Source organism: Nestor notabilis, unplaced genomic scaffold (assembly GCF_000696875.1).
Source record: "Nestor notabilis isolate BGI_N333 unplaced genomic scaffold, ASM69687v1 scaffold15676, whole genome shotgun sequence".
Classification (NCBI taxonomy): Eukaryota; Metazoa; Chordata; class Aves; order Psittaciformes; family Psittacidae; genus Nestor; species Nestor notabilis.
Window position 1 is genome coordinate 11713 of NW_009931614.1, and position 22047 is coordinate 33759.

The 22047-nt window shown below is 45.4% G+C and overlaps 1 protein-coding gene across 1 annotated transcript in view; it reads right to left on the reverse strand.

Annotated features, from left to right (window-relative positions):
- Nucleotides 1-22047, reverse strand: part of GRIA3 (glutamate receptor, ionotropic, AMPA 3) — a 145423-nt gene that overhangs the window by 5398 nt on the left and 117978 nt on the right. The window contains exons 12-13 of the mRNA XM_010015997.1: nt 15512-15759; nt 14836-14950 (exon numbers count right to left, since the gene is read on the reverse strand). Coding sequence (XP_010014299.1) covers nt 14836-14950; nt 15512-15759 — 363 coding nt within the window. The remainder of the gene's footprint in view (nt 1-14835; nt 14951-15511; nt 15760-22047) is intronic.

A 22047-nucleotide genomic window follows, 5' to 3' on the forward strand; every position in this document is an offset into this window, starting at 1 on the left:
GGCCGCCCCCCTGCCTGCCGGTCTGCGCAGGGCTCGCTCTGACAGCAGCCAAGATGTTATTTTTATAAACCGGCTATTTTTAAGCAGCAGCTGTAATCTAATTAAGCATCAATCAGGGAAGCTGCGTGCACCCAGCCAGGCACAGCCGACGGGCGGCAGTGACAAGCCGCACCAGACAGACCGTGTGTGCTGGCTCGGCTCTGGAAGCCTGCACAGAGCCGCTCCACCACCAGCCAGCGGCATCGTAAAACCCCAGCTGTATCACTGCTACGCCTGCATCACCTATAGGCATGGCTATAAAACATCAACAGGATCAAAGCACGCTCCACAGGCACCGCAAAAGCCCTGGGTGCTGCAGGTAATGCACTGGCCCCGTTGGTTTATGTTGCTGGGGACCAGCCAAGTCCTGGACAAACCGTCCCCGTGGGCCCTCCTGGGCAGCTGTGTTGTGGGTGAGGACCCTGGTGATACTCAGGCAAAGATGCTACACGAAGCCATGCGAGATTGCAATGCAAGTCAGTGGAAGCTGAGTACCTTTAGCGACCCATTACAAGCCCCAGCAGAGAGCGTGGTGTGGATTATTGCTTAGAGAACAACGCTCTCATTTTAAATTTCATTTAAAAACTATCCAATTTGGAGAGATTTTATGCAATACATCTCTCCGCTTTGAAAAGCATTGTGCATCTGAGAATACACAAACAATAGGGAGAAGGTTATAAACACCTTTCCCCCATCCGCATTTTTTATTGTGCAAATTCTTCCCTCCCCCCAGTCCTATTCCAAACCCTATTTTTAATTTGCATGCCTTTATAAACCCCATATGGAGTACAGAGAATTTGCATAGTACCCAATACATTATAGATTAGCTTTCACAACATTATACAGTATTGGGAAATGAAGAGGCTTAATATGCTAATTAGGGTGCTTTATATTTTTTTTAGAGTCAAGATTGCAGCTAATTGCACACACGCAATTGCCAAGCAAAAAAAAGTAGTAGTAAACTAAAATTATCTTAACTAAACAGATGGGAATTTGCCTGAACTGGGGTTTTCACTATAGTTTTTCATGGCCCTGTTTGTCAGATGAGGTAGTGCCCAGGTTGAGGTGGTTTGCTTTGTCCCTCTGTCCTGGCAGGAGGAGCAGAGCAAGCACCCTTTGCTGGTGGAGCTGTCTCCATGCTGAGCTGCTCCAGTGCCGGGGGGCTGTAGGCTTGACATGGGGCTGACTGCTGGTGGCTGCTACGAGATGGACAGGTCATGTAAGGAACTGTTGGAAGCGAGTCTGACACAGAGCAATAGCTGGTGCCTGTCCTCCCCTGCCTGTGCCCATCCCATCCCCACAACACACAGACAACCAGGACTTTGCCTGAGTGAGCTCCAGCCTCCCTTGGCTCTGCTACTTTGCACTGGGATGAACAGCGTGTACCAGGGCAAAGCAGCCCTCTGAATCTGCCAGACAAGGCACTAATTTGTGTAGCATACAGTGCAGCTTGTTCACTCAAAGTTCTAAGGAACGATTTTGTCTGCTTCCAGGAAATTAATCCCAAGACCTCTTAAGGCATGATCTGCTCCCCAGTGCAGCAGCATTTCAGCGACCTGATGGTGGGAGAAGACGTGGTCTCTGCAGCCCCCGCTCCAGCGCCGTCATCCATGGGGGTACAATGTAAGCTGGTGTGGGATGGACCCCTCAGGTCCCAGATTCCCAAGTAAATATACTGAAAAGTAAGCCTGGTTGCTGGTACATTTTCCAATTGCTCATCTCTTGAGTAGCTGTCTAGGCTTGTTCCATTTAACAGCCAGGCATGGCTTTGGCTGAGATCCCCACGGACATCTGGATCGTGGCATTTTTCTCGGCAAGTGCTCACCAGCGCACACTGAATGTGAATCCTCCACACTGTGCCTCAGCTTGCAACTCAACCCGTCCCAAAGGAGGTCCTTGGGCAGCACCAGCACCCTGCCCATGCTGGCAGGTCAAAGACTATCAAGATGCAGAAGTGTTTTGTTGGCCATTGTAGAGGGAAGTGCAGGGTTCTTCTGGGAGTGAGGGCTGTTGGCTGCAGGAAGAGGATTCTTCACAGCTTGCCCAGGCACTGTTTGTTTGAGGAGGGATTTTCTTTTATTGCCTTAGAGGCAGAGGAATGGAGAGACTAAATGAGCCCAGATCCCCTGAGGAAGGCTGAGTCCCAGCTGTCTACCTGTCTCCCTGGCCAGCTGTGCTGCCCAAAACCAGCTCAGAGGATCATTTACTCAGTTTCTGGGTCTCTGTCTCAAAAGGCTTCCATTTCCTCATCTTTCTCCTGGGGTAATTATGTGCTTTCCAGCTGCTTATTTAATTAGGTTGCTGTTGGGCTGTATGGGATATCCTATGAGGTCCTCAGCCCTTTCCCAGGTGGCTTCATCTGTTTTTTGTCTGCTTTAATTCATGACAGCATTCTTTTCCATCTCCCCCGGTGTGGTTTCCAGACCAGCTCTCTATTAGTTTGGTTGCTTTTATCAAAGAAAAATGTTGTTCTCTTGTTGTGCTCTGTATGCCCAAGAAAACAAGCTGAGGCAATTAGGATCAGGATGTCAGTGTTCTGGATGTCACAGAAACTTGCAGTTGTTTTCTTCCTCATCATAACTGAAGGGTATTTTTGTTTGCTTGCTTGTGCTTTTCATCCACATGTAGTAGGTTTGGCTGGTCCAGGCTTAACCACATGAGGTTGGGTCTGTTTGGCAGCTTTACCAAACTCTGCTAAGATCTTTTTTGCTGACATCTACAAATGACTGGAAGAAATGGTACCACAAGCCTCATACTGAACAGTATTGTCCCAGACAGCAAATTAAGCCATTTGCTATGGTTAATTTGGGAGGCATGACTTTAAGAAGATCAGAGCCCATCTGTTCTCACAGGCTTCACTTCATCAGAGTTGGCTGCAAACATGATTTTACACCTGGGACAGAGGTGGGTTTCATTGGTGTTTCAGCAGTTTGGTTTCTCTGCTCCCCTGGGAGGAGACATGCTCGGGTGCTGGCTGCAGTACCTTCCTCTTCAGCCGTCAGTTACTGCTAGAAACCAAGCTGTGCTAGTCTTTTCCTAAACACAACCGTATCAAAGGGAATATCCTCTTCCCTTTGCTTTGTGGGCCGGGGGCCTCCTCCCTGCTGCATTTCAGCCCCCCTTGGCTCAGGACACCAGCCCCCAAAGTCCTGCTGCACCCTTGTTGCTGGTGGCCCCAGGTGACAGGATGATGCTGATAGATAGATTTTTGACAGACAATGTGCATTCAGTCATTGAAATCTCACCCCTGAACTAGGTCCCCAAAGTTTTGGGTTCAGTTTAAAACTTCTGGCCACCTCTCCCTCCAAATTCAGGAACTGTGACAGCACTTCTTTGTCATCAGCATCGATCTTGCATACAATACAGCATTGCTGCCAGCCTGAGTATGTTCCCCAAGCTATCGTGTGAGATCATCCCTCAGAAGAAAGAGCTGCTGTATGCTTTTTCTTTCTATTTCATTACTACCTATTTTCCATCCATGCCATTCATATGGAAAAAAGGGAACACGATGGTGCAGAGGCCATCTGCTCTCTCTTCTTACTTCTCTTTGAGACACGCTCACCCTGTCTGAGGGATTTCTTGCCCTGCCTCCACTCACCACAGCACCAATTTCAGGTTAGTTGCAGTAATTTTTATGTCCATTGAGAGAACTGGTAGCATTATAATACTTCTTTCTGGCTAAAATAAGTTTGAAGTAGAAGACATAGTCCTTTATCAGCTCCAACTGTGCGAAGGCATAATTTCTGTCCCTCTCAAATAAATTGTAACAGGTTTTTAATTTGATTAATGACATTTTAGGTTCTTTTCCATGATTTCTCCTGCACCTACATAAAGTAGATAACCCTAAACCAGGTATTTTACCTAGTGCCATCACTCTAGCTTCTACTGGCTTAAGAAAGAGACCCAGCAGGCTGAAGTCCCACATACAACTGCAAAAGCTGGCCAGGCTGCTCTTTAGGCCATCTGATTCTAATTACTGGCCATTGTGTTTATGTGCCTGTGCTGCAAACAGGACCCTTTGCTGAATGAACTCACACTGCACAGCAGAGAGTGAGCAGCTTCTTGGAAAAGTGCTGTCAATTTATGAAAGAACATCCTGATCTTGCCAGGGAAGGGCTGTTTTCCAGGAACGAGCAATGGGATGTACTGATGCTAGTGGCTTTATAGCCAGTGTTTGGTTTGGTCCTCACAAGTCACAGCAGGTGATACAGAGAAGAGCTGGTGAGATTAAGGAGCAAAAGTCACTTTGGGGCCTGAAAATCTCACCCAATAATTTGTAGAGTTTCACTGGCTCTGTGTAACTGGTGTTTTAGTGGTATAAAGTCTCAGCAACACTGTAGTTATGTTTATTACTTGCAATCCATAAAGATTTAAGTGGTGATTGGAACAGCTTTGGATAATTCACATCCCATTCCATGCTCTAATGGATGCAATATAAATGTTATACCCAAAAATGATCATTGCCAAGGAGAGCAGATGAACAGGGCAGACAGCACACTGCTCCCTCAAACCAGATGAACCACTGCTCACAATTCAGAAGATTTAGACACAGTCTTCCAGAAGAGGGAGCTGCAGAGAAAAGTTGTACCAAGTACGGGCTCTTTGGAGCACTAATTAAAGGGCTTCTTCAGTTGTGCAGGATGGGGTGGGCAGCACACGGGTGGCACTGAATCTCTCAGGCAGCGGGGCTGCCAGAAGGCTGCCCTGGCACCTTTCACCTCCTGGGTTTTACAAACTCCAGGTGCTTCACTCATCATCAGCCAGTTTCTGATGTTCCTTAGAATATCTGGTGTACAGGGTACAACATGGCATTTTCTCCGCACTTGCAGATGAACACTTGAAGATGCTTGCAGCATCTTCAGTCCAAATGTAGGTTTATTTCAGGGGTAGAGGGTGAAGAAATCACCCATGAGCTTGAAGGAAGACCAGAATAACATCAGCAGTGAGAGCTCCTCTCAGGTCTTGAAAATGTCCTTCGTCCACTCATGCCCAGGGCTGTGGCTCAGGATAGCAGAGAACAAGCTGCAGAAGAGCTGATTGGCACCTCAGCCCAGGGAGGGATGTCTGGCTACCTCGCTGGCTCAGAATGATGCAAGCAGCAAGGCAAGAGCTCCAACCACCACAGCTCCACTGCTCCTCTGAGTGGTCCCCATGCAGGAGGGCTCGCTGGTTTCTGCAGTGCTACACAGGCAGGGCATCTGCATCCCCACCGACACCGGGCAGGGCTGTGTGCCATCTCACTCAGGGACAGAGTTCTCTCAGTGATGAAGCTAAGAAATTTAAGGCCAGTGGCAACAGTGATCCTTCTCACAAGTCAGATGGGTTCTGGGTCCGAAAGTACGGTAGACATGGCCAAGAGGAGCCTCGTCCATTGGTAACAGGTCTGGCTAGAAGGCCCGAGGCATGACAGCCCCATGTATTTAATACACATTGCCACAGTGAAAAATCCTGCATGGTCACTAACATGCCCTTTTTCATTTTTTTCTGGCAGTACAACATCAGATGTCAAGTAACTGGCTGGAGAAGCGCCATGGAAAAGCAGGTACACATCATTAGGGATGTGGTACTTACAGCAAAGCTGTTTGTGTTATGATGTGCCCTGGCACTGGCCGTTTAGGTACATCAGGGGAGGCAAAGTCACAGCACCAAAGACAGCCCTGGGCTCCAGCTGTGTCATACCACACAGGCACAGAGCAGCTGTAAATCTGGTCCAATATCTGGCTAGGCCAGGTTTATTGCCAATTTGTGGGATGAGAGCAACAAAAAGCCACAGGAGGTTTCTGGCAAATATGGTCCTCTGAATATTGCAATACGAATGCAGTGTGACGTCCTCCCTCCGAGTCAGCGTGCAGATCCTTGCCGAGCCGTGCAGCCAGACCAAGAGCTGCATCCCTCCCATCCCAGTGATGTGACAGAGGCCAAAGACCATTGTGGTACCAGGTCTTGGTTAGTACCTTATAAAGTGTTTTTTTGACTTCTTTTATTACTAATCCCTGTTATTTTTACCTAATCTAGGAATTTGACATATTTAGAGCACTCTCACACAGCAGCAATTGTTTTTCTCTTGTTTCTAATGACCAAAGCTGTCCTTGCTGGCTGGAGCATCCCTGGGATTGCTGACATCAGCACAACCCAACCAACAACATTGTAACATCAGAGAGTTTAGACATTAAATGCTCAGGTTTCTAAAATCCACCTCTGGTGTCAGAGGAAAAGCAAGTGCACAAACAGGCATTTTCTTAATTCAGAATGCTCCCAAAAATCCTCAGGGGTGTCAGAGGAAAAGCAAGTGGGCTAATGCACAAACAGGCGTTTTCTTAATTCAGAATGCTTCCAAAAATCCTCAGGGGTAAACTACTGAAAACAGTGAATTAATTGTTCCTGTCGGTATCACTGGCAAACTCCACTGACTTCAGGGGAAGCTTGTTGCGGACACATGTGAAGCATCACCTCTACCATGCTCTGAAAGGTAAATATCTGAAGGGGACAGGGAGAACAACCCCAAATGACTGCACTATAGCTCTGCACTGAGATTTCAGCCCCACACATCCAGCACCGCAGAGAACCCCTCAAAGCCATCATGCCACATCACCAACCTTCCCCGCTCAGCTCTGCTGGGCAGAAGGCAGGGTGATGCTAATGGGGCCTCCAGTCCTGCTCACACAACCTGAGTGGGCCACAAGGCCAATGGCCCCCCACCGGGTCTCCAAGCCAGTTATATGGCCCACAGGGCACTGACAGATGCAGAAATGAAGCCAGGGCACTCTGCTTAATTTGACAGGACACCACATAAATCTCACTAACAACCGTCTTGGTATCGCTGAACTATAAAGATAGAAACAACCCAGGAAGTGATACCAAATCAGAGATACCAGTGATTATTCTCTAGAGGGCATTGCTTGAGGTTAAAGACCCATCTAAATCAAATAAGGCACTTTATTCCCCCAAGTTCTATAAATCCCAGCCTGATCCTTAACTATTGAATGGGCTTTTTGTCAGATCTTGTTACTGAAATAGCTTCTGACTAGATACGGAACCTGCGGGTGAATGCATTGTCCAAGAGCTCCACTCTTCCTGAGCTCAAATCTATCTGCCTGTCATAATTTAACAATTTAGCAGTGTCTCTGTGTCACAATTTCATGTTTTGCTATGCACCCATAAGTGTGGGGGGGAAGACTTCCAGATGGAAGTGGGCATATCACGAAAACCCACTGTTTGTTTAAAAACTACAGTTATGTGGTACCTCAAGCACGAGCCCTGAAAATAAAGGCAGAAAAACATAAGGGCACTCACTATTCCTGTTTGTCACCTTCTGTCTCAGAAAGTGATCTTCTGTATTTCACACTGTACGTTTAATATGGAATTCATGGAAAAAGCACCAGGCATTTCTTCTTTAAGAAACGAACACTTGGTTGCTTTTCGCTACCACTTCAGACCCGCACCATTTTTTCGCTGCTCTGTGCTACCAGCAGCTGCACATCTACAAGATTTAGCATTTGAGGGATTGAAATGCTTTACGGGTTTGCAGAAGGGATAAAAGCGGAAACCATCTAGTTTGAAAAGACAAAGCTCTTTCAAAATTAGAAGATTAAAACTGAGTGCCTCAAGCTCCAGTCCCGCAGGCACTAAGAAACACACTGCATGCTGATGGCTGGGATAGTGCTTGGAGGCATCGGGCACAGCAATAAATCCCGCGGCGGAAGGATGTTGTTTTTCCTCAACAGCAGAGCCAGAAGCAGTTCCTGCTGCTGAAGGCACCAAGGCCACGGGTGCCCATGAGCAGTACCCTGGGACTGCAGCTCCCCGCTGACAGTGCTGGCCATGGCCTCACCTGAGGCCATCCCACAGCTGGGTGAGGACCCTCCTTCAGGATATCGCTGCATGTTTTGCCTCTTTTGTGCCTTTTGTTACTGTCACAGGATGACAAAAATCTTCCCTATGAAACAGCACACAAAGCAGTTTTTAGCGTTTCTTTGCACTGTGGCACTGCCAGCAACAGAGCCTGCAGCTATGGGAGATGGAGACAGGTGGTGGCTTCTCCTGCAGCATGACATGGGGTGTCAGCCAGCGAGGACTGCTTCTGTTCGAGGGCCTTAGTGACTCCTGCACAGGCACACTGCTTGCAGTCTGGCTCTGATGTCAAATGCCTGCAAACCAGGGGCTTTGCAAAGGGTGCTGAACACAGCACTAGTCAAATCATCTGTTTGGATGGCTTTCTAGTTACTGCTGAGTATTCAGTAGCTGCAAGAGTTCTTCATAACTGAACTTTGTTCTAGTCTTCATTACTGTGTTTTTCCATAGTGTCAAGAAACATTGAACTCACTAAAAGAACTCTTTTTCAGAGGCAGGCTGGAGCAACCACTGTATCCCCGTGAGATCTGTGGGTTTTTTCCTTGCAGTAACTTAGTATACATTTTAAATTCCCATGTTTTAACTGGGAGACATACACAGATGCACGATGTCACTGTGACACCTACACACACTCTGAATACACCTGCACGGAGCCAGAGCTGTTCCCAGCTGAGACTGCAAGCTCCTGCAGAGAGTTTGCAGCCTGTATTTGCCAGCAGCAACTGTCTCTAGGAAAGTATATTTATATGTTTCATAAATGTTGCTCAAACAAATTAAACTCTGTACTGACAGTATCATAATCTAATAGAGATGCCAAGTGCTAATGCAATAATACATGCCTATTGGATTAGGAAATGCAAGCCATAACAAGTCACTGTAGTTAATTCACAGCAGTGCCTGAGACTGGAGGTGCAGATATGCCAAGGAGGTGGGAGGAAGAACTACCCAAACAGGGAGGCAGAATAAGGGAGGGCAGATGCTCTGTATCACACTCAAGCCTACAACATCTGAAACAACAGGGATCTTTCCTGTCATTGCCTGGATCCTTCTAACCTGGATGGATATGAGCAAAAGACTCAACTTACCTTGCGCGCAGGCTATCCCCTCACCTTCTCTTTCTCTTGCCTCTAGACACATTCATTTTTCCCCCCATCTTCTATGATTTATTTTCCTCTTGGGATGGCTTCTTCTGCTTCCTGCTCTCAGGCTCCTCAGGCAGCTGCTGTTTAGTCCAAAGGCTACACAAGACTTTCAAAGAACAGCTACGTCGCTTGTATAAAGCTAGAGGTGTCCAACTCATGATAACAGTGCTGGCGAGCACACAGAAATCCACCAGAGCAGCACAAGTGCCTGCGTCCTCCAACGTGAGCTCAATGCTGAAACATCAGAATTACTTAGAAGAAGAAGAAGAAAGGCATTTACTTTTCCCTTTGTATGTAAAGCGACAGCAGTTACCATTAAAGAGGGAACAGCCAAGCCCAGACGCCCTGGGAGATGCTCAAAGGAAGGACCCTGCTCCTGCTGCTGGGAGCCTTACTTTGAGCTTCTGGTTTTCCTTTTTTCCTTCTTCAGTCCCAAGGAGCTGTGCCTCGGCTTTTCCCGTACTGATGCTTACAATGCAGGATAAATGACTCATGCAAGCAATTTATGGGTATTAACCGTTCAGCACCACAGGTGCTGCACTCCAAATGAGTGCAGGAGTCATAAGTCTTTCTTTAAGATTCCTTGTGGCCATGAAGGCAGGATTAGTGCCTCTGCATGAGGCCTGGCTCTGCCACAGTTAACGCTGCACAAGCATGTTTCCTTGCACACTCAGGTCCACCTTCAACAAGGCAGCAAAGCTAGTCCCCACAATGCTAAAGGTTATGCAGGCAAAACAAAGCTGTTCTTAATTCTCAACTGCCAACCCTGACTCTACCAGCTCCTTCCCAGCCTGGGCAACCTGCTTGTCCCAAATTCTCATTCTGAGCCTCCTAGTTACAATCCCAGGAAAATACTCTCAAGCAGTACAGACATTTCTGCAAACCAGAGCAGGCTCTCTGCCCTTCTTGGCAATGCTCTAAGTGAGATGCTCGAGTGAACTCCTAGAGCATTAAGACTTCATTATTGGCACTAAACATACACAGTATTCTGTCCTAATATGCTATAAACTAATAGCTGTCAATTAAACAAATACTCTGATGTCTTCCTTTTAAAGTATTCTTTTGCTTTGTCACTAATTTGCACAATACGATAATTTCATATTACTTTCCTAGCTCTGAGCATGAATTAGCTCCATGCTACTGCCACTGGCTCTGACCAGCCATTTTATCTTTTTCCAGCTCATAACCCAGGCCTGTAGAATGGGTGGCACGTAAATTCATGCTGATTAACATAATTTCAAACAAATTGCTCAAATAAATTGAGTTGCATCTTTTTAAGATGGCCCTTTCCTTGGGGAAACTTGGGAAATACTTCCTCTGGAAAATACTCTCTTTAAAGCAGAGCACGTTTGGCAATGGCGCTCTTCAGATGTCAGGTATCATCTAAAGTAATGCAGAACAGATTTCTTCTAAAAATATGCCACTTAAAAAAATGATGCCACAAATGCTGATGGCTGCGCTGAAAATGTACCAAAGCAAAACTGCACAAAGAAATGGGGGAACAGATTCCATCTGCTAATGGCCACACTCACATTTCAGAAGGGCTTGGGAATGTGAAGCTTTATGGAGCGTGGCTCTGAGGGCAGAACTCAACTGGCACACTGGAAAAGTAATCCTATGATTAAAAAGAAGCAACCGAAAAACGGAGTAGTATTGCATCACATGTCATTTCAGATGTACTCCAAAAGAGGTATCAGCCTAAAAAAAGAATATATTAAAGAAATTAAGTCAAATAATTAGCAGGGAATCTTGGCACCCTAATTTGGCGAGATGCTGCACTCAAACATTCTCCTTCTGTGTTGGTTGTCATTAAATGTTACCGTGAAGGTGTAAGAATACAAGAAATGTATCAACAGCAGAACTACAGAAATTTATCTTAGCAGAAAATTGTTCCTATGCAACTGAATAATTAGTTTCACTGAAGTCACTCAGCCTGCTACAACTGTCTGCATCCCCTTTTGTCTACTGCTTGTTAAATTCCTATTCAGCCATCGCTCAGATAGGATTGCATAATAAACAAAATAATTAGTTTCCAAACTCATAATACATGAACATATTTCCTGGAATATGTTTTGGGGTTTTTTTTATAACTATTTTGCATTCTCTCACAATTGAGAACTCAGCTCACATGTACAGAAGAATTTGAAGATGGTATAATTTACCATGAATCCAACAGATGAAACTAAATCCATGCTCATTTAGGAGAGCTAAGTGAACACATTTTGATGCATGTACCAGAATGTCTGCACCAGCCAAGTCAGCGCACACATATTGACATGCATCACAGACAAATCACGCATGGATGGAGCATGTTCCCTTTGGATTTCTTAAATAAGGATCACTACTGAACTGGGTAACTCCCTTCACCAGGGCAGTACCGACAGCCAAGACACTGCAGGGCAGACTGGCACCCTCTGCTCCACACCAGCGCTGGCATATACTGCTAGCACTGAAAATGAGACATATATCAGCTTGGGCCTTTAAAATAATCTCATTAAAACAGCACAATCTCTTTAGCCTTAAAGTACATGTGGACCCCAGCAGCACAGGACTAACATTACAATCGGTGTCACCAAACAGATCCCGAAACTTGCAGGAAGTTAATTTGAATACCTTTTCTTTTTCCTGCTACAAGACTCAAAATCCTTGTGACATGTGAAGTGACTGTTTAATTTTCCAATGGTGATGAAGACACAATAACAAGAGGTGAACTCACAACTTGGAAGCATTCATCTCCAAGCACAGGCGAACCACATGCTAACCGCAGGGAGGAGGAGCATGGGAGGGAGTTTCTGGGTGCTGGGTCCTGTGCGGGACAACACTGGGCACCGGCAGAAGCAAACAGGCTGCATACTTACCTCTGGCCTTCAGCATAGGCTAGAACGTTAGATTGCACAGAGGAGTTCAGCTTAAGACACTGGCACCATCAGTCTGCAACGACTCACAGCTACAGGCACAATGTAGGAAGCAGCTGATTACGAACTCGGGGCGGCTGTTTCCCAAGCCTGGGTCCCTACTGGCAAAGCTGAGAGGTGTTCTGTCAGCTCAGCTGGTAGAGAGAGCTGCCCCGAGTGAGTAATGGTCCCTGTGCTGCCCTGTGTGACAGGGTGCAAGGTCTATATCTCCGCTTGAGGCACCTTCACCACCCCGTCCCCTGCAATCCCCCACAGCTGTCACCTCTTTTAAGGGAAAAGAAGAAAAGTTCTGATGCGACTCCTCTGAAATGCTCTATAAATGAAGCCATGTTCATAGAAACAATTAACCAGAGAGATGGGATGAGATGACAAGGGCAACTCAGGGTTCTGATGGGAGGAATGAGAGGAGAAGAGAGAGGCCAGCAAGTGTCGGTGCGCCTGGAGGGCAGCACTGGTGCTCACCCTCCCAGAGGGGCAGCAGGGCTCCTGTGGGGCTGGGGACGCCTGAACTGGGCATTAGTGGCTGTCGATGTGGGGTGTGTGTGCCCAGAAAGACACCTACCTACCTGCTGCAACACCGTGGCATCACAGCCTGTGGCATTCGGTGCCTACAAAACACTACCTTGAAAGAAAACCACCTTCATAACGAAAAACCCCCGATTTACAACATATCTGGAAACAACAGCTAACCCCTTCCCTGCCTCCCCTGGTCTAGTCTTCGGTGGGAGGTTTTGTCTGATTCCCATTCTCCTCCCTATGGACTTCTGCTGGCTGAGCCATGCCCCCGAGAGGCAATGTCTGCAGCTTAAACAAACAAGCAGTCCTTCACCACAGTGCTATGAATAACTGCAGAAAGACAGTGCTTTGTGATTTATGGATTAAACCAGCAAGGTGCATGTCGTTGTGTTTGCTCCCCTTCCCTCTTCACTGGGTATCAAACCATTCTACCACAGCAGACCTGACTCCACTCCCTTAACGTTACCTGACCAGAGCCAAGGGATGGCGCTGCTCTTTGAAAAAGGTCTTTCAGCACAAGTAAAAAATAGAATGGCCCTGCCCTAATTGTGACCATTTTTTAAATCCTTTTTAGTTTCCTGAGGGCTATAAGCATTAGTTGGCTGGGTTTAATTCAATGAACTCAAAGCAATGGAGTTCATTGAAGCTGGTTTGTACAAAGGGTTTTCTTTCACAGAGGCAGCATGAGACAATGAGGTGCTGGATCCCAGGAGAATGTTAAACGTTTAATACACTGGCAAGTATAACATTATATCTAAATGTTATGCGAAGGATGAGCAGCAGAGCTAAGAAGCATAAAAAGGCTCGTGCTCATCTTCAGGCTGCTGCTGAGCACTGCAGACCTCCAGTTATTGAACAAATCTGAGTTTGAGAGCTTCTCCTTCCTTTATGATTACACAGTGGCTTGTGCTAGCATCAGAGATGAGTAGCTGAGCAATCTGCTACGTAGCCAACTGTAAGCAACTCATTAATAGAATGCAGCAGTAATTTGCAGTAATTGTCCAAAACTGCAGTTTACTGAAAATACTGTTATTATTGATTTTGGACCAAAGCTGGAGCATTCTTATAAGAGAGATTAGGAGTTACTGCTCCTAAGGAACTGGTTTTACTAGCTGTAGGAGATTGTCACTATGAAAATGAGTCTGAGTACTTTTCAGGATAAGTGTATTTGAAATTAATTTATTTGCAATTCCTGTACCCAAGGTGACCAGTTGTACCCAGCCTGCTCTAGCTACAGCTTGTCCTTACCAGGTTAAAGACTGTAGCAATTGCCAGTGTTACAGCGTAAGGTTGGCAATATGAAAGCACACTGGGTTTGCAATATAGGAGCTCATTCAAGCAACTTTGAGAGTCTCACTACCCTGCAGGCTGCCTGGAAGACTCGGGGAAGCCTCAGCTCAGCAGAAGGCAGTGACAGCTTTGCCACTGCTGTCACTGGAGCACGGATTTTAATCCACGTCACAGCAAACACAGATGCAGTGCTCCTGCACAGGGGTGTATGGAAGTCTGGTCAGTGGCGTACAAAAGGTGACATTTGAATAGTCTAAGCAAAACTACCACAGCCTCTTTCCTTAAGATTCATTTGTAGTTTAGTGCATCAACACACTTCCCTGCTGCAAGCAACATACCTCCTCTCAGCTTCACCTGTTGCAAGCTCTAGCTCCCTACACATTATGATTACTGCTATTATTTTACCATTAACAGGTGACTACCATCTCTGTGTAATATCTTTGCTATGACTGTCTTCTCTCTCAACCCCACACTGCGATTAGATGAGCAGCCTCCTTTTCCTCCCCTGAGCTACAGACCCCCCCCCACATCAATTCTCCAGAGATGAGGCTTCTTCCCAGGCACTCTGGTGGCACCGGTCCAGCCCAGCAAAGCAGCATGTGCTGGTACTGCCTTGCTTGACCCCTCCCTAACAAAGGAGAAGGAAGCCCTCACCTCCATGCATGTGCTGGCAAAAAAAGCCTCTCAAAAACCACTCTGCATCACAGCTAAAGCGTGGAGAAGGACTGAAGCCTTGTCCTCAGGCATTAGTACGGCGGACAGATGTGACCAGTTCCTTGTACAGTTGCAAGTACTGATTTGCTCTGTGTAGGTCCCACCAAGACTAGACTTTCTATCTGTTAGTTAAATAAGGTTTCCAAGCTTGACCAAGCCTGCTGACTACATTAAATAAGACCATTTCTTTAAAAGAGCTACTGGCCGAGCAAATGGCTTTTTTTCCCCACCAGAATTATTCAAATGATTTTAATGTACGTTCTTTTTTGTGCTTTTTGGTTTGTTTTTTTTTTTCTTGAGAAGTAAAATAACAGCCTTGCCGATTACTCTTTGCTAAGGTACCCGATTGTGGTGACATTGAGGCTGACCTTGGAGTCACCTCCCCCGCTGCCGCACTCTCCTTTGTCGTACCACCATTTGTTTTTCAATTTGTCCAAGAGGCCTTGCTCATTCAGTTTTAATACTGCCAGGTTAACAGCATTTCTTGAAACGATAAAACATAGCTTGTAAGAAAAAATGCACAAATGCTTAGGAAATCGTAACGTATAAAAAAAGGAGCACAAGAGGACAAATTGGCTAAAATTTCACAGAACGTGGAGCTATCAAAATGTCTGTACAGCAAATACAGGGTTAAATATTGGAAGGTGGCATGGAGGATAACATCTGCTCAAAACTGAAGTGTGCGGGATGGGGAAACCGTCTTTGAGAAAAAAAGTAACAAGAACACCACATCATGCAGTTAACATTCGTCACATATGGCAGGTTAACTCGGCTTTTACCATTTAAATTGAAAAAGCCATTGAACTGTAAAATTAAAACAGCAACAAACAATCAGAAAGGACAACACGAAGAGAACACTAAAATAAAACGGATGCATTAAATAAACGAAACCGTAATTTACCGTCTTATTTAACTCCATGGAATATTGAAGATTTTAAACTTTAAAGTTACCTCAAAATCCACAAGAAAGAAAATGACAACACAATACATCAGGGTAGGTGGAATACTATAACAACATGGATATTGTTATATTATTCCACCCACCTTAATGCTGAGCCTTTGGGGGTTGCTACACCATAGCCCTTGGAATCCAGGTTGCCGCCAACTTTCATGGTGTCGCAGGGCTTGCGCTGCTCGATGTACTCATTCATCGTGGACTCCAGCAGGAAGGCAAACTTCCCCTTCGACTTCCGCACCCTCGCCACCCCATCCGCCGTCGTCTTGGTGAACACGGAAGGCTCGGCTGACTTCATGTACGACCACATCTTCTCATAGACGGCTATTTTTGACCTCTGGGAGAGATAAAAGGAGGGAAATGAAGAGCCATGTTGGCAAGGCCACAAGGCTGAGCTCCTTGGGCTTACCTCAGCAGTATAATTAACACCCTATACCTGACTGGCAAATAAAGAACTCAAGGTAGCTTGGAGAGAGACACACTGCCCCTGAACAATGACCAAGCCATAAAATGGTTGGGGAGGGGAAAACATCTCTCAAACATTTATTCTACTAATTGCCGTGTAACTGGCAGTCCGAATTAGAAACAGCGTGTGCCCATCCCAGCGCCTCGGTTCCTGCTCTGTGGTGGGTTTATCCACCTGCATGCTGCTCTGCTACTGAACCAGAGGGAGCATGTTAAATCCTAGCTCATTCATCATGGCCAACAGATGCTGAAGAAGCCTCTCCTCTTCACAGCAATCCTCAGCTTTGGTTTTTGTGCTAACCTGCAGCTAGGAAACACTGACATTTGCTTATCACAAGTTCCCAGCAAGGCAGGAATCCTCTTTTCACAGCAGCAATGGCAGGTCTATGATATAGAAGACCAGGACAGCTCTTGTGGCTTCTGAAAGTGATGCTCATGTAACAGATATAAACAGTAATTACAAAAGCTTTTATGAACCAATAATAAAACTTTCAATATTCAGTTTCACATTTTCCTAGGACAACAAACACAAATATTAGTAATAAGCTGAAAGAAACTTCCTTTTAACTGCTTGCATGTCATGTAGATATATGTGTTTTCTCCCATTTTCCTCATTTTGATACTGAGCCAATCCTAACAGCCTCTAGCTCAGCATACAGGTTTTGTAAACCTGGCAATTTTGAGAAATGTGTTACTTCCCCTTCTCTCTCTTCCCCACCAGTAACATTTAAACCGCCCTCAGCTCTTAAAGCCACCTCCAGACTCTTAAGCATTCATATCCTGGACTACTGGTTAAACTTTCCTGCTTGGTCGACAGAAGGCTGTAATGCCAACTGTCTAAAGTCTAGAAATCCAAAGGATTTATGTAAGGCTTTTGGTCCAAGCTGTGGGTATCTGGAATTTATGCCTCCTACTCCTTGCCAGTTTCCTGTCCACAGCTTTCCTTGCAGAATGGGAATGAGGCAGGCAGTAGCTAAATCTAGTTTGCATTTAACGAACTAGTGGCAGAAGACTGTTAATGTCCATCAGCTTGATGATTGAGACATGTTTCCTCCTTATTCTGGACAATTTAATGTGTTTTGAATAATGCAATGCTTAACAACCAGCCTCCAAACATTGCACAGGGAGTTAAGCCCTGCCTTCACCCTTCTTCAGATTAACGTGCTCAGCTAGTGTCGCTATGATGGATGGAGAGGACCACAGAGGGCAAGATTTTATTTTAATTATCCTTCTTGATGAGCTGAAAAACAAGTGAAAATGCAAAGTAATTAAAATCAGCCCAATCAACAACAGGAAATCAGAGACACAACAATACAACACAGCTTCATTAGGAGCTGGCTGGGTGGTGGGTGTGAAAAACAGGCAAGAGGGATTTCAACTGAGAGCATTGTTTGGTTAAAGATGGGCAGTATGGCTGTGTTTGTCCAGCATCAGGAGTGAAGAGGTGGTGGGAGAAAGTGGGATATAAATGGGGCCTGAAACGGTCCTTACACAGGTAAAACCTCCTGATGGGGAGTGTGGTTGCTCACTGCCTCCACCAGCCTCAGACCATTGGGTTTGGACAGGGGCAGCTCTGAGCCCCAAGGTACAAATACAGCTTTACTCTCTCTCTCAGCAGGCTAAAGTGGTTAGCATTCAAAAACTGTGCATGCACTACCTATGCTTGTTTTCCTCTGCAGACTATGCCTTTTAATTCCACAGACAAACCAGAATTTCTTTTCCTTTTCATCTCCTAACTCATACCGAAATGTCTTTAGCAAATTCTTTCATACTCTTTCCAGCTGGCCAGACTACCTAAAAGCAATTGCCAATACAACTGTGCATTGTTAATAATAACAGTTATCTGATGAGTGCCAACAGCATGCTCAGGGCTGCAAATGGTCCAAACAAAGCACATTCCATGCTTCAAGGGCAAAGGGTGAATATCATCATTCATGCTTCAAAAACCCAAATTCCACAACCCAAAACCAGATCTCTTTTCAGCTTTAACAAATAGCCTCAGCTTTATAGTTTGCTCCCTTCATTTAACTCTTTTGGATGATGTGGTTAATAAAACTTAGTACATTTCTATGTGATCATTGCCTACCTCACCTTCTGCCAAATAGGATTTTCATAGTATCTTGTTATTATCAAATTAACTAAATGAGCATAGTCATCTGATCTAGTAGATGTAGACAAAAATGCAACCTAGAAAGGAACACAGCAGGTATTGACTGGGAAAGGTTAAAATAAGATGCACGGGGCACATGTTGTTTTTGGAGCAGCCAGAGCCTGGCTGGAGGAGTCTGGGTGAGGATCCATGCGTGTCCCTGGAGTGGAGATGAGGGAGGCGATGGGCTCCGGCCGGTAAGTCCTGCTTGGTTAGTGCTGCTCTCTGCAGCATTAACTCCATGAGGCCAAAATAATGATTTATGATGAAGCTTCTTAGAGAAAGGGACAGGGCCACCAGAGGAGCTGTGAAACCTTCAACCCCCCTCAGAAATGCCATATTTTACACCTGCAAAATGACATAAAACAGCCAGTTGACTAAAGCTGGTCAAAGATGCAATAAGAAGAAATGAAAGACAATATTTGGAGTAAATATTTTCCTTTTTCCAATTTTCCAATTGCCTCCAAAGAAAAAACAGACCAAAAAACCCAGAAGCTCCTAAAAGACTTTCAGAAAAGGAAAATTTCTTTTCTTTCTAACTATAAAGCTGCAAAGAACATTATCACCCATCTGTCCTCCTCTGCAGATGTTCCTGCCTGTGTCCCCCCCAGGAGTCTGACACCTGTGAGAGGGGCCAGACAGGAGCAACCAGAGAGAAAAGATTTACACTCTGAAATAAGGTAGGGTCTGACAGATCTGCTAGAGTTCAGTGGCAGTAAAACATTTTCCCTCATTAAAGTGTTACTTCTAAAGAGATATTTAGAAAAAAAGCTTAAGAGCAAAGATTTAAACCAATTCAAAGCCCATAACTGCAGTAACTCCCTATGCTCTGCAACTCCTATTTCATTTCTTTGATATTGCTCTCAAGAAGTCTGCCACACACATTTCCTCAGGATTTCAAGGGGATATTATCTTTATTTTTTTTCTTAAAAGCAACATTTTTAGTGTTTCATCCAGGCCCTGGGACACATTAGAGCGTCATTACCGCAGCCTTACTGCAGGTATAAATAGAGCTGGCCTTTGCTTTGTCAATAGTCCTGCCTTTTTCTTTATTTGGAGATGTTTATGCAGAAGTACGAGCCACCCACACCTCAGCACCTCCTCATGCTGAGGAGTCACTTCATATGGCCTGTTACTAACCAGTACCTCAATGCACGTTGCTTCTGGGTAGCAGTGCGTTCAGTTTAAAAGAGGGTGCCAATTCAATTAGGACACAATTTTAACACTGTCTGTCATTCCCATTCTCCTACTTTTGATGTGTGGATGGCTCCAGTACTGAAATGAGAAACCAAACAAACCCACAATGTGCTGCAGCACCAAGAAGCGCAGCTGGACGGGGCGGGTGTGCAGCAGGCAGCGGGAGGGAGGCAGCTTTACCTCTCAGTTGCGGTTAGTTCTTCAATCCATTCAACAATAAAACCCCAGTGACCAGGCTCCAGCTGAGAGGGACCAGATGCCTTGGGTTCACTTTTGCACATCCCAAACTGCCTACAGATATATTGCACATCTTGGATGATTCCTTGACATTGGTTAAATCCAGCTCTAAAATATCTCTGTGACTGAAGCCTTCTCCCACTGACCGAATTACCTTTCCCCCTCTGCAGGCAACTGTCTCACACTTCTGTGTAAAGTGACACTGTGTCACCTCCTCCATTACCGGGTAGCAGAGAAGCTATCCTATTACTTGAAAGAAACAGCATTTTTTCCTCTCTAGTTAAAGTATGTTACAGGGATGCCCTTTGCCTGTTTTAGAATGTTTTGCCATCTCTGCCACCTCCTCTGCAACCTGTAGCTCTTCTTCAAAATGCCCATCTCATGCACTCTGCTGGGATATTTTATTAAAGTGCCAAAACCGCTCCTTTGTTTCTTACAACAGGCACCAGGAAATTAATTCTCAGCAGTCAAGCTCAAAATGTTCTCTTATAGGTGACTGTTGTTGATCAGGCAGACATAAGCCAAACCCACCCAAACCAATTTTACTTTTAAAATTAATAATTTATGTATTGCCCCTTTACTCTGTATGTTTAAAATTTTAGATTACACTGACCTTAATTTTCGTACCTCTGTCTTCAAAACTAAGAGACTGATAAACAAGCTTAAAGAAAAGAGGGAGGAGAGAAAGAGATGAAGTCTCCCCAGTAATCCAAGGAGTGGGCTATAAGGAAGAACAGGAGAACGTTTTGTGCTGAGCGGTATCAGTGTAAGAAATGGAATGGGTGTACTGGAGAGGAAGAAGACCCAGAAGCAAGCCAGTTACAGCTGCCTGGTCTTACTGCTGGATCCAGGCTACATAAACTTTAATATACTTTGGAGTTGGCCAGCATACACTGAAATGCAGTAAATCCAACAGGGAAGTGCAGCAAATGGGAGTGAGACAAGTGCAAAGTGGATGGAGCACCCTGACCACAGCGTGCACACAAAGGTAGGCAGAGACATCAATAAAGGGCCTAAAGCAGCAAAGCTAACACATTCCTCTGCTACACCAGCCCTGTGACCACTTTACAGCTCTTTAACTAAGGAAATTTATAGCCTTAAGTCAGACAGATGTTGCTGATACAAAACACAAAGGTCTTTACTAAAAACAGTGCAGATATTTAATCTGCATAATACATGCTGCCTTTATATACATGCACACCTCACTGATGTGAACTTGGGTAGTTAAGTGTGAACTTCAGCTTCATTATCACTCATTACTTTTCTTCCATGTGTGCAATTAGCTCTCCTACAGCAACTAATGAATCCAGTAGCTTATGAACCATTAAAAAGCAAGTTATTAGACAGGAGTGAAAAAAATGCCGGAAGACTGCCTTGGTACCCCTGCTGGTGCCTGGCTTGGGGATCACTTTGAGATCCACTGGTTTTAGGTAGTTGCTTCCTTGGTCCTTTAATATGGCAAACTGCAATGCAGTGGCTACCACTGTCTTGCTCTTTTGGATAAGGCTTTGATCTGATGTCTTTCTGCTCCCCCACGTTGGGTCAGCCCTGCCTCCCTGGGAGTTGTGAAGGACAGTGGTTGGAGCCCCCTGCCCAATACCAGCTCTGGGCACATGCAGGCTGGCCTAATGATGCTACATTAATAATAAGAACATGATTAATAAGGTTCCTCTCCCTGACATTTCCAAGCTTTTTACTGAGAAGATAAAAACAGCTCTCACGAAGGCCAGAGGGCATCATTAGTCCCCTTTCCCAAGTGCAGACATGAAAGCACAGCTGTCATTTACTGGAGATCATAGGGCAAAGTCTTAACAGATCAATGTCACAGCTTTTAGCCACAGATAATTTGTGATGCCCGCAATTTACTTACCTATATGGACAGAAAAATCGATCCCATCATTACACAAACCTTCTGTTTTTATTACATTCTCAGCAGAAGAAAGTAGGTCAGATGCCATGAGCATGCACAGGGCACCTTTCTTTCAGCGTGGCCAACCCCCAAATCTACCAAACTCTACCCATGGTTTGTGAATTGGTGGGATGCCACAGGAAAGCAAGGTTCAAGCATGTGTATGTGAACTAGCCTGTATATTTGCAGAAATAGACAGATCTTTGATAACATATGTACAAATGTAAAAGAACTGGTGAATAGTATTTCACAGTCAAGTCTGTGATGGGAGACGCTGTCATGTTGGCTTGTTGAAATTAATGATGTTGTAACTTCTGCTTGAGAAATGGCATTTTCCTTTCTCAGTTGGGGCATACGAAGCCCAGAGAGATGAAGGACCAGACCCACAAACCCCGGGCTGCCCACTTTGCCCTAGGATTCCCTGTGTCAAGATTCAGACACCTCCTATAGGGGGCTGTGAGGACAGTTGTGTCTTTTGAAGGCAGCCCTCTGAACCCACATGCAGTGTTTCTCCCCTGACCAGAGCAGGGATGGGAGTCCAGCGGGAGCTCATGGAGGAGGTAGTGGTGGGGAAGCAGGGTCAAGGGCGCCACACACACCGCAGCCGAGAAGCAGCCTGCAAAGAACCCCTCCAGGCTTCAGCAACACTACAGTTTTTCCACACCTGA